This window comes from Salvia hispanica, chromosome 4 (assembly GCF_023119035.1).
Source record: "Salvia hispanica cultivar TCC Black 2014 chromosome 4, UniMelb_Shisp_WGS_1.0, whole genome shotgun sequence".
Taxonomy (NCBI): Eukaryota; Viridiplantae; Streptophyta; class Magnoliopsida; order Lamiales; family Lamiaceae; genus Salvia; species Salvia hispanica.
In genome coordinates this window covers 54,369,186-54,381,281 of record NC_062968.1, presented here as the reverse complement: position 1 = coordinate 54,381,281, position 12,096 = coordinate 54,369,186, and the positions used below count along the sequence as shown (strand labels likewise).

Sequence of the window (12,096 nt, the reverse complement as noted above, 5' to 3'; positions counted from 1 at the left end):
TATGACTTTGTGGAATATGAAATCAGGTACGGGTTTTACAAGGTCATCGAATTGTGTTGTAATTATGGAGTTGAAGGCAAGAATAGAGTTGCGACGATTGCCAGCATGAATTCCGGCATCAAAGAGTTAGGTATGACTCTCTTTGCAGAAGACAAAATAAGGGTTTTCAAGGTCAATGAATTGCGCCGCAATTATAGAGTATAAGACAATAATAAAATCGCAACGATCGCTGACTGGAATTCAGGCACCAGAGAGTTAGGTAAGACTTTGCGGAAGACAAAATAGGGTATGGGTTTTTCAAGGTCAGCGAATTGCAGTACATGCTAGATTGAAACAGTTCTTTAGTATTTAACGCTAACCGACAGGAATTCAAGGTCGACGAACTGCAGTAAATGCGGAAGACGAATTGCAGTAAATGCGACGATCACCGACAGGAATTCAAGGTTTGGGATATTCTTGAGACACTTCTTCTAGAGCTTTGTCGGATATTGATCTAAGATTGACACATCGGCTACTTTTTACCAATTACCCTCATGAAGAGGCATTTGTCTTTAAATGCTAAAACGACAAAATAAGATCGAATATTTACCTTATATTTTGTAATCCGATAGTCGATCAAGAAAAGTGCCCGTAAAACTTTTATTACCTAATAATTTGCCTATAAAATTTCTATTACCTAATAATTTTCAGTTTCTATTTCAATGCAGGAAATATTTCTCTGATTATAAGCTATATGATGACACAATCATTCCAGATCTGCAAATTCCATGAATGTTCATCACCCATTTAAGTTCAATTATAGTATAATTGATCTCTTCTTTAAACAAAATACTAAATAAATACAAAATCTTAAAATGAAGCAGTTTCTTAGATTTTAACTAGAAATTCATGAAATTGACTTTAAACTATATGTAATTGTGACTTGAGATATTGTAGATTAAAAGTCAATTTCACAAACTCCCCAATAGTTGCTATCTCAATTCTAAGAATTTACATTATTTTCTTCAACCAAAAGCAATATTTTTTTCAAATATTTAATTCAAAGATAAATTCCATGAATTTTCTTTCAATTCTCCATCTAATTTCTTAGTAAATGATTTTTCAAAAATTACAAAAGAAAAAATAAGAATGACCTAGTTTCAGATGTAGGCTGTAATTTTTTCTAAAACAAGGTATCAATAAACGAGTGAAATTTATTATACCAACCAGTTTTTAGAGTGGGAATCTCACTATATACCCAGGTAATAAATGTATTTTATTTTATTAAATTTTTTCCAGCTAACCACGGTTATTTATTGGTAAATCAGAGTCAAGCCAAGCCAAGAATGAGAAACCCTATAAAGCCAAGCTCCCCCACAAAATTGATATACTACTCCTAATACTATTATATGCTTGTATTCAAATCATCTTTGATAAACTGTGTATCAATGGCGATTGAATAAAGAATAGGCATAAATAAAGCCCCGAAACCAAGGGAGTGAGAGTGTGACACCCTTTCTTCTGCGCCACTCTGCACTTTGTTTTGCTTTCTCTCTCTCACAGACAACACACATTGGTCACTCCCTCTCTCTAATAGTCCAACTCTGAAATAGAGGAAACCAGACAAGAGTTTTCAACTTTAATTTCATCTCTCTATTTCTATTTCATTTCAACATGAGTAAAGAAGAGTTCTTGAAGATCCAGGTAGCTTCTTCAATTTCAAGATTCAATTTTTATTCAGTTTCTTGCTTTTGTTTGGCTCTTTTGAGTAATAAAGTTTGGATCTTTACTTCTCACAGACTTGTGTGCTCAAAGTCAATATTCACTGTGATGGGTGTAAGCACAAAGTGAAGAAAATCCTGCAGAAAATCGATGGTATTTCTTGATTTGTTTATTTAATTGAATGAAAGATTGAATTTTGATAGGAGATTCTGATTCCCTTTTTGATTAGGCGTTTACACGACCAACATAGATTCCGAGCAGGGGAAAGTTACCGTTTCCGGCAATGTCGACGCCGCCACTCTCATCAAGAAGCTTACCAAAAATGGAAAGCATGCCGAAATCTGGGGCGCCCCCAAGCCCAACGCCAACAACAACAACAACAACAATCAGGCCAAGAATGACAATGCGAAGGCTGCTGCTAAGAAGGGTCAGCCGCCGGCGCCGCAGAAGGGTGGTGGCGGTGGAGGTGGAGGGAACAATCAGGTGAAGGGAGGCGGCGGGATGCCGCAGGGGATGACGCCGCAGATGCTGCAGCAGCTGCAGCAGATGAAGGCGTTGCAAGATCTGAAGACGGGGCCGCAGTTTATGAAGGATGTGAAGGCGGCGGCGGTGGGCGGCGGGCCGAATCAGAAGGGGGTGAAGCTGCTGCCGGAGGAGGGGTTTAGTGATGGTGAGTTTGATGACGATGATTATGATGATGAGGATGATGATTATGATGAGGAGGATGATGATGAGGAGTTTGAGGATGATCTGGATGATGGGCCTCCGCCGCCGGCGAAGATGAAGCAGCCGCCGCCGCCGCCGGCGATGAATCATGGGCAGCAGATGATGATGCCCAACATGATGACTCCGCAGCAGCAGATGATTATGATGAAGGCCGCCGCGGCTGCCGCCAATGCCAAGAAGGAAGGCGGCGGAGGAGGAGGAAGCGGTGGCGGCGGTGCTGGTGGCGGTGGTGGGAATATCCCAATGCAAATGTTGAATCTTGGTGGTGGTGGTGGAGGAGGGAAGAAAGGTGGTGGTGGGAATGGAAATGGTGGGAATCAAGGTCAAGGTGGTGGTGGTGGAGGGAAGGGTGGGAAAAACGGTGGCGGGCAGCCGCAAATGGGGGGCGGGAACAAGAATGGTGGCGGCGGAGGTGGTGGTGGGGCTGGAAATGTCAACAATTTCATGGCAAATGGGGCCAAGAAAGGGGGTGGAATGAATGATGGGGGTCATGGCATGCCACCATCAAACATGATGATGTCCATGAATGGTGCTGCTGCTAATGTGGGCCATATGCCCAAATTGCCCCCCATGGGGAACCAAGCCGGCTTTTCGGGCCTCCCGCCAATGAACGGCGGCCCTGGTGCTCCTCCCGGCTACTTTCCGGGCGGAGGGCCCGGGCCGGATCAAATGGCGGGAAACCCCTACTATCAGCAGCAGCAACAGCAACAACAACAGCAACAACAGATGGCGACAATGATGATGAACCAACAACGCGCCGCGGGGAATGAGAGGTTTCAGCCAATGATGTACGCGCGCCCGCCTCCCGCGGTCAACTACATGCCACCGTACCCATCGTACCCTTACCCACCGCCTCCTGGCGAGCGGGCTGATCAGTACTCGATGTTCAGCGATGAGAACACCAATAGCTGCGCGATCATGTGAGCCGGCTCGGCTCCGGCTCAAAATGGCCGGAGTCCGGTGTGCCGGTGAGGTTTGATTTCATAGGCATGGATGAATGATGGTGGTGGTGGTGGTGGTGGTGACATGATATGCCATGCCATAGTATACCTTCAAATGGTTTTTTATATTTTTACTTTCATTTTAATTTATATTTCCCCCCTTATGAATCCCTAATTTTAGATTAGTGTTTCATGATAGGAAGTTTATGTCATAGAAAATAATATTATAATATTAAAAAAGCCCTTAGACATTGAGTTGTATGGCCGTTTTGATGATGGAGATGTTTATAGCATGTTTATATCTTCAGAAACTGAAATAAAATCATAGAGAAATTAATGGGGTTTTAATTAATTCTCTCTCTTAATTCCTTTTACTTTCTCATAATAGTATAATATTATTATGAATCTAGAGAAACAAAGAGTGTTAGAGAGGCAAGAGTGACTACTTTAAGACTTTAGATGTATCATAATTATGATAAGAAATCATGCTACATACTAAAAAGTTTCAGTTGCGTCTTGTTAATTATAAAAATGTATTTATGAAAATGTTGCATAGAGTAATAATTTACTCACTCTACGCAGAATCTATAAAACTAGGTGGGATAGCACTAGATCATTTAATCATAAAAATGGAATATTTCTTGAATTCTACACATGTGAATTAATTTTGGGATGTTTGAATTGAAGTTTGAGGGAATTTTCTTCATTACTAGTATTTTTTTTCTTAATAAGTGAGAAAGATGTGTACATGACTAGTTACTAGTTATTTGTTTTGAAGCAGATAGAGTGTATAGTGGTGGCCATTGAAATTATTGAATTGCCTTCCACTAAAAGAGTATGTGGAGAGTGATTGGAAATTATGGAGAGGGGGTAGGGTACAAATTTCTTAACATATTTGGGGTCCATTAATTGATGAAGAGTACCCACCATCCTTCCCCATTTACCTAATAGTTTAATGTATCTATATATTCATTATAGAGTTAAGTTTGAGTATTATTGGTTTTGGTGTAAAGCCAAATCTATGCATGTGAATATGTACTCCTTTGAAATACACCTTAGTCCACTACCTTATTCATTTCACAACTAATAGTATCAGTTTTTATTTTAATCCAATCTCCTAAAATTAATTCGACAATTCAGTTCATAACTAATAATCATGTTTCTCTGTCGCTTTTCTCCTATTTGTTCAATTATAATTCAAAATACTTCAAATTCAATCACTTTTTTACTCATTTTTATTATTAAAATTCGTATCGTTCCCTGTCAAAACAATTGATAGAGAAATGGGGGAGGATCATATTGCACATTAATATTAGAAAAATTATACATCCTTTCGTTCAACAGTATTTCCATCATAATCTTTTGATACTTCGGAATCGTTCGGCTGTCATCTTTATTTATTCTTAGTTCGGCCCGTGAAAATATATATTGGTTCGTTTCTACGGTGCCAAGATTAACATTGTATCTCATGGTCAATTGACCATACATTACACTTCATCTCCGATACTAATTTGATCATAGATAAATATGATTTTAATGTATTTTTATCTATTATTATCTTATGTAATAATGAGTTAATGGCGAATTCTATATTCGGAAAACTTTTTTTTTATGTTTGAGAAACGTGGTCAAATATTCATGTAGAGTTAAAGAATACTACTACTAAAATGTGTTATACGTGAATTTTGGATTTGGACTTCGCGTATTCTTTGGTTGACTCGTCGACTTTAATAGTACAATTTTTAACTCTAGGATGATTTTGAAAAAAATGGCAAAAATATCAAGACATATTTAATGTATGATATTGTCTAACCTCAGAAGCGGAGCCTCCACTCGATCTAATTTAAATTAATTCATGCTAGTATTTAAAAAAAAAAAAACTACATAAAAGAATCGTAAATTATCTCTCTCTCACTTCTTCAATTCATAATAAAAAAAAATGCTTATAATAATACACGAATTTTAATTTAATATCGTTTTACGTTTTTTTTTACTATTTTACTAAAATGACCACAAACTTTGGACCTTTTTACAAATTTAGTCACATCCAATATAGTCTATTTGAAATAAGTACTATCTTTAATATGAATTCGGTTATTCAAATTCTTTGAATTTAATCTGTGCATCAATGCATGTGAAAATTTACTTGATTACAAATACAAAAAAATTTTGGGCAACTTATTAGAAGAAAGGAGGGGGTTACTATTTTTATCAAAGAAAACTACATAAGTGCTACGACATTCAAATATTATTATATTTATTTTATGGGGTTGGAAACGCTAATATTAAAACAACCTAAAACATTCAAAAATAGGTCACTGAGCCCCCCCAAATACATGTATTATTGGAAATTTAGTGCATTCTTTTTTAGTGAAATGGAAATGGACGTCGTATATATATGTAGCATGTGAATTAGTTATAGGAAATGGGACCATTTATGTCGTATAAACCTATCTTACACATGCTCCCATAAATGTTAGGATGCTATAATTTCGATGGATCCTATGTGTTTAAATTTAGGTGGGTGAAATGTTTGTTAATTGAATGTCATGCAATGTTTGCTTTATTATTAGTTATTACTACCATGTCAAATTATTTCGATTGTTCTCCATTTATGTCAAAGTCTTCAACTTCTAGTTATGGTTGTCTAAATAGACATACAATCATCACAATCTATTCGCTCATTTAAACATAAAATATGTAAATAACACGATAAAAACAAACGTGGTATGTAAAACTTAATTTGGACAAATTTATCATTTATGATCCCGTTCTCTTATAAGTGTATGTACAGTTGCGGATGCTCTTATACTATCCAAGACAAAAGTACTAATATATTTTTATAATCCATTCCTAATTAAATGCTCAATTTTTAGGGCGTAGGTGTCAATAATATATATGCACTTTTTATCCATATATTGTATTTATTGTCTCGCTCCATCAGTAATTAGATATATTTACTATTTTAGCCCAAGAACGTTCGCATCCACGCGTTAATTGATCAAAACATTACTAGTATTTCGTGAATTATTTGTTCATGCTTTCTTCGTCGCTAGAAGACAATCTCTTTTTGTCGTTTTAGTAATAATCATTTTATTTTCATTATTAAAATTACCTCACAATAAATTGTACTCGATATATCACTTCATGGAGTGTCATTTTTACCGTGTGAATCACCACTTTAATTCATTTGCAATACATTTTTTACTTATTGTGAACATTATCCCTAATGCAGGACTCTTTCTTCACTAATATTTAATATACAAACAATTTTTATGAAAATTTGATCATACCACATCAGATCTATTACAAGGATTGGATTGTTAAAATTGTGGTGAACAGGGGGAGGTGCAACCGTGCAAGGCTAGGTGTGGATGCGGTCCGGTCCGATCACGACAGCGGCTAAATTGCATGGTGATGTGGAATCTTTTTTTTTTCTTTCTATAATTTACAAATTATGTATTTAAATTTATTTATTTATTCTTCTGTAAATACCCATCAAATAACATCAAACCAATCACAGTTTATCTTCATTTCTAAGACATAATGGTAGAGAAGCTTAAACTATGTGACTACTGATATTTAGTTGGAGTAGTATAATTTCAGAAATAATATGTAGTAATGCTTATTTATTTTGTATTTTATACTGTACATAACTAAAATTAAACCTTATATGTAATTGGAGAGTAAGTATAAAGTAAAAAAAAAAATTAAGTCGTGGTATGATTTTGGATATGAAATGAGGTGTGCTTTTTAATTGTTGTGCTAATGTATTAATTACTCCATGATTAATTTGTGATTTGAATGGAATGTAGATGTGCGAACTGAAAGTTGAATAGTATGATCTGAAATTTCAAATTAGATTGGACTGTCAATTACTACATTATACAGTTGAAGAATGTAGGTGAATATATATGATTAGCGTTTTGTTTTTATAAGAACCATAATCCAATAATTTGACAAAGACAATCTAACAGCTTATAGTAAATGTGACTATTTATTAAAATATTAACGGCCTTGATATACATTTTATTCGGGTACCAAATTGTCCTGACCAGTCTTTTCAATTGAAATAGCATCATAAAGAGTGTTCCAGTGTGGAGACCCCCACCCTTTCATTTGTACACTGTCCCTATCTATTGACCTCATTTGTCAGATTAAATGAGAGAATACTACATCCCTTGGGGCCCACCCAATGGGCTTCTCTCACATTTATAGAAAAAATATGGAGCATATCATGAATTTCAATGTACTACTCTAGTATTAATAAAAAGAATTTAAATAATCCATGTACTAATATTTAAATTATATTAAATGAATTTACATTACTCAACAATTACTTTGATATGTGCAAGATGATTGATTGTATGATGATAATTGATAAATAATGATGAATGTAACAAACTAATACTGTGATCTTTGACTCTCAAGTCTCAGTTATGAAGAGTTTTAGACTGTAGAATGTGACTGTGGTGTGATTCTTGTTGTATGATTATTCCTTCAAAACATGCTTCCCTTGATTTCTGGCATGATTTTGATTTAGAAATCCTAAGCAGGAAGTAGCATTTTTGCTATTGCTATTCATGTCAGTGATAATCATTTATCACAATCTTATTCAATTATTTGTAGTTAAATAGTAGTATTCATTTACATTGCCCATCTATCTTGAATTTATATGATTTCTATCAGCGACCTCTCTAATCTAATACAGTAAAATAAACTATATTTTTTAAAATATAATAAAAATTGCATAAATTATTTATATTTTAAATTTGCAAAATAAAAATAACACAAAACTTACGTACATATGATTTTTGTTTTTTCTTTGCGAAGGATTTTGTTAATTATTTTTGGTAATATTCACTCCTTCCTGCTTGAAGTGCCACATTTTTTTTAATTGTCTTACTCATATTATTGAAATTCTAATTATGAAAATTCTTTTCTCTAATTTATTTGTTCTCTATTTAATTAATACAGACGTCCTACCTCCGTTTCAACTAAGTAAAGTCATATTCCTTTGGGGATGTCCCAACTAAGTTGAATCATTTACTTTTTTTGATAAAAAATAAAACATTCAGTCAATCTTACTTTACTCTCTTTTTATTTTTTCTACTTTATTCATCTCTTTTAATATTTTTCAACACAATTTCTTAATATTCGTACCTAAAATTTTGACTCAACTTAGCTGGATAGAGAAAGTAGTATAATTTTTATACCGAAAAAAGTAATTATTCACTTTCATTACCTAACTTGATTTAGGGAGGAATTTTCCATTATGGAGTAATATTACTTACTATTTCATCTTTGACCTTTCAATCACAATTCGTACTACATTTTCCCTTTATATATGAGCGTCACTCAAATCAATAGATTATCCATTCTTCTGGTTCTACCATTGAAATCTACCCTTTATGAGTCAAATTATTATATAGTTGTGTATTTAAATTTGTTGGATTAATTATGATAGCATGCACTAAGGTTAGTTTTTCATTTTGCGAATAGGCTATGTATTCATGCACTAGCTAGGCACTTATATAATGAATTTTCTGTGTTTTTTCCTATATAGTTAAGAAAACAAAAATACACAAGAATATGATACACACGTACGTTGAGATTCAGAAATCAGAATTAATAGTTAGGTCCCAAAAGAATAAGCCAATCATATTATTGATAAAAGAAATGATGCACTTTCACAAATTTATTGCAAAACTATAAATTAGAAACAATTAGGCATTAACAGAAGAATTTCTGTGATTGCAACATGGATCTACCAAAATAAAATTATTAGTATTAAATAGTTTAGGGCCCTACAGCCATGAATACTTATATAAATTGAAGAGGACAAGAAAAAGAAATGTCACACTCAAATTCCATGTTCGCCTATTATTAATCAAATACCTAATTCTTATCCTTTGGAGTGAAAATTAAATGCAGCAGCTAACTCCAGATCCAATCACAACTTGGTTTCTTGAATAGTCCCAATTTCTTAGTAGTGGATGGTGGCTACATCCCCATCCTCATTCCTTTGTGGGCTAGCTACCTTAAATAATTTGCTCTACCATCTTAAATTACTTAGCTTCTTGCACTTTTGTTCCATAATCCATACTATCTAACGTTTCAAAATCTAGAAATGCCACAAAATTCAGTGCTAGATGACAATTGGGGCCGTACCTAGGTGCTGACGATCAATCCTATTGCATGCCGACTCATAATATCGTCATAAAATTCGTCTCTGCCCTAACCCTTTTCTTTATCAGAACTTCTTGATTCAAATAATTATGTCATTTTGCATACTAACTTTAAGTAGGGAGCTTTTCTACCTTGGGTGATGAATCGGTGATGACCTAATTTGCCTGATTTTTCAGTTGGCAAGTTATGTTTTCTAGATCCGTCACTGTATAACTATTCAAGATCATTTAGACAGACCATTAATTGGATCCAGACACCATTGATATTGCAAATATTTCAGTGGATTCGAATTCGGAAGATGTAGTCTGAATGATCTTTATTTATATGGAATATTTTATTATTTTATGTAATATTCTTATTTAAATTTTTTGAAGTATGTACTTAATTCTAATTGTTACTCCTACTATATGGTACACTTACATTTTCTCTGTCTTTGTTGAATGAAAGATGAAGAAAAGCTGCTCCAAAAACGACTTTAATAAGCAAATTGTAACCTCATTCACGTGTTTTTTGTACATGAGAAGTATAACAATCATGTTGTCTAACAATGATTATCTCGTTTAAAACCAGCTGCTACAAGAATGGAATCTTTGTTTTTCAGCTTTTTAGCTGTTGATTTATTACTAACAAATAATGTAACACCTGAGATAATACATCGTTTGTTTTCATAATTGAATTTAAGAAGGTTATGTTTAATGAATTAAACACATATAAACAATGGCGGACGCAGAAATTTATTAGAGTAGGGGCTATATATTCAAAATTTGTATGGGATAATAATTTTCTTATACTTTTCTATTTTGGTAGGGGCTTTTACACATTAATTCACACAAATTATTAACAAAATTATAAGATTTTATAACTAAAAAAGTAAAAAAAAAAAATTGGGGAAGGGCTTAAGCCCTCCCCCACCATAATGTGTGTCCGCCAGTGGATATAAAATAAAATAGGAAAGCAAAGAGAAAGAATAGAATGAAAAATAATAAAGTAAGTGAGATTACATATTTTATTCTTAGTTATAATGGAATAAATTTAAGTAATTTGAGACAACTGAAAATGGAATACGACTTAAATAACTTGTGATGGAGAAAATATATAGTAATGGTTTATACATATAAATTAAAGAGGTGCATGAATGAATTGAAGCATAACAAAATGATAGGTCATAGGAATTTCGAAAATATACAGATAAAGAGTGCATATTCAGTAAAAGCTTAACAGATTTTCATTACTTAGTCAATAGTAATATGGGGAAAAAATAGTAGTAGTAGTAAACAAAGTTAATTAGGAAAATATAAATTCACTTTTATATCTAGTACTACTTTTATAGTGAAATATGAGTATTCTGAGTTTGTGGAATGTTGGACTCAGTTATTAAAAATAATTAAATCAGATTGACACTTCTAAATTGGGATTAAAAAAAATAAAAATAAAATAAAAAAAATTACCCTTATTCCATTATAAAGCAATTAATCGTAAAAGGTATAAATGTCTACTTTATTTAATCTACTAAAATCGATCCATAAATTTTGAGCTATAATATTGATACTATCGCTTTTCTTGCATATCTAAAGACATGTTTGGACGAATCTTTTTGGCTATAACTAGAATGTAGATATCTTGTAATGGTTTCTCAAAGTGGGACAAAAACATGCACCACTAAATATGTATGGATAACCCATCAAATAATTAAAATTATAATACAAAGAGTGGAATTCCTTGCTTGCTTCGAAGCTATGGATAGATCACTTACATTTTTTATTGCCACACTTCATCGTTATCTATATATTATAAGATCGATCGATCATCCACTGTCGTTTTAAATTGAAAAGAAATAGTATTACAATTATTTGCATAATTCGTCAATAATGTGCGTGACTCCATTTAAAAATATTAATTCCATGGCTCTTTTTGCCAAATACAATGCTATCAACGATTAAATATTGGGTTGGAATTAAAGGAAAGTCTAAAAGGTGTTTAGATTAACTGAACTGTTTTCTATATAAATATATGCAAAAGCAAATTCCACAAACAATTCTTTATTTTCTTTAATACTACGATTTTGGCTGCGATGGCTACCTTATAAAATACTATAAAATCTGAAATTTAGTACTTTTTACTATCTATTTTGAACACTTGGAACTTTTATAAAAGTTTAAAGCTTCAAAGACTACGATAAAAAAAAGAATAAATAAATAATGAGTAGGACTAATATGATTTTATTAAAATCTAATCATCCCTTATAGTGAAGCCCAAATCTGAAGGAGTAATACATAAACTCTATAAACTGAACCATCGATTTTATTCCTATTTAATTTCATAGTAACAAACTCTTTTTATTGGTGAATATTTCAGTCTTGGACCCTAAGCGATAACATTTCTTATCTTGACTAATTATGGTCGGACCTATAAAAAAATATACAAATATTATTTTAAGCAAGTAAACCTTAATTTATAATAATACTGAGAGTCAGTTAGATACCCAAGAAAAACATGCATTATCCATTCAAGCATGATAATTGTTAAAAAAATTAATCGG

At 33.2% G+C, this 12,096-nt stretch overlaps 1 protein-coding gene across 1 annotated transcript; it reads left to right on the top strand.

The window, feature by feature from the left end:
- Positions 1-1,368: 1,368 nt before the first annotated feature.
- On the top strand, positions 1,369-3,623 carry LOC125222964 (heavy metal-associated isoprenylated plant protein 33-like). The gene is made up of 3 exons (XM_048125881.1): positions 1,369-1,683; positions 1,779-1,854; positions 1,931-3,623. The coding sequence occupies exons 1-3, from the start codon at positions 1,654-1,656 to the stop codon at positions 3,349-3,351; spliced, it is 1,527 nt and encodes a 508-aa protein (XP_047981838.1). The 5' UTR covers positions 1,369-1,653; the 3' UTR covers positions 3,352-3,623.
- The last annotated feature ends 8,473 nt before the right edge of the window (positions 3,624-12,096 follow it).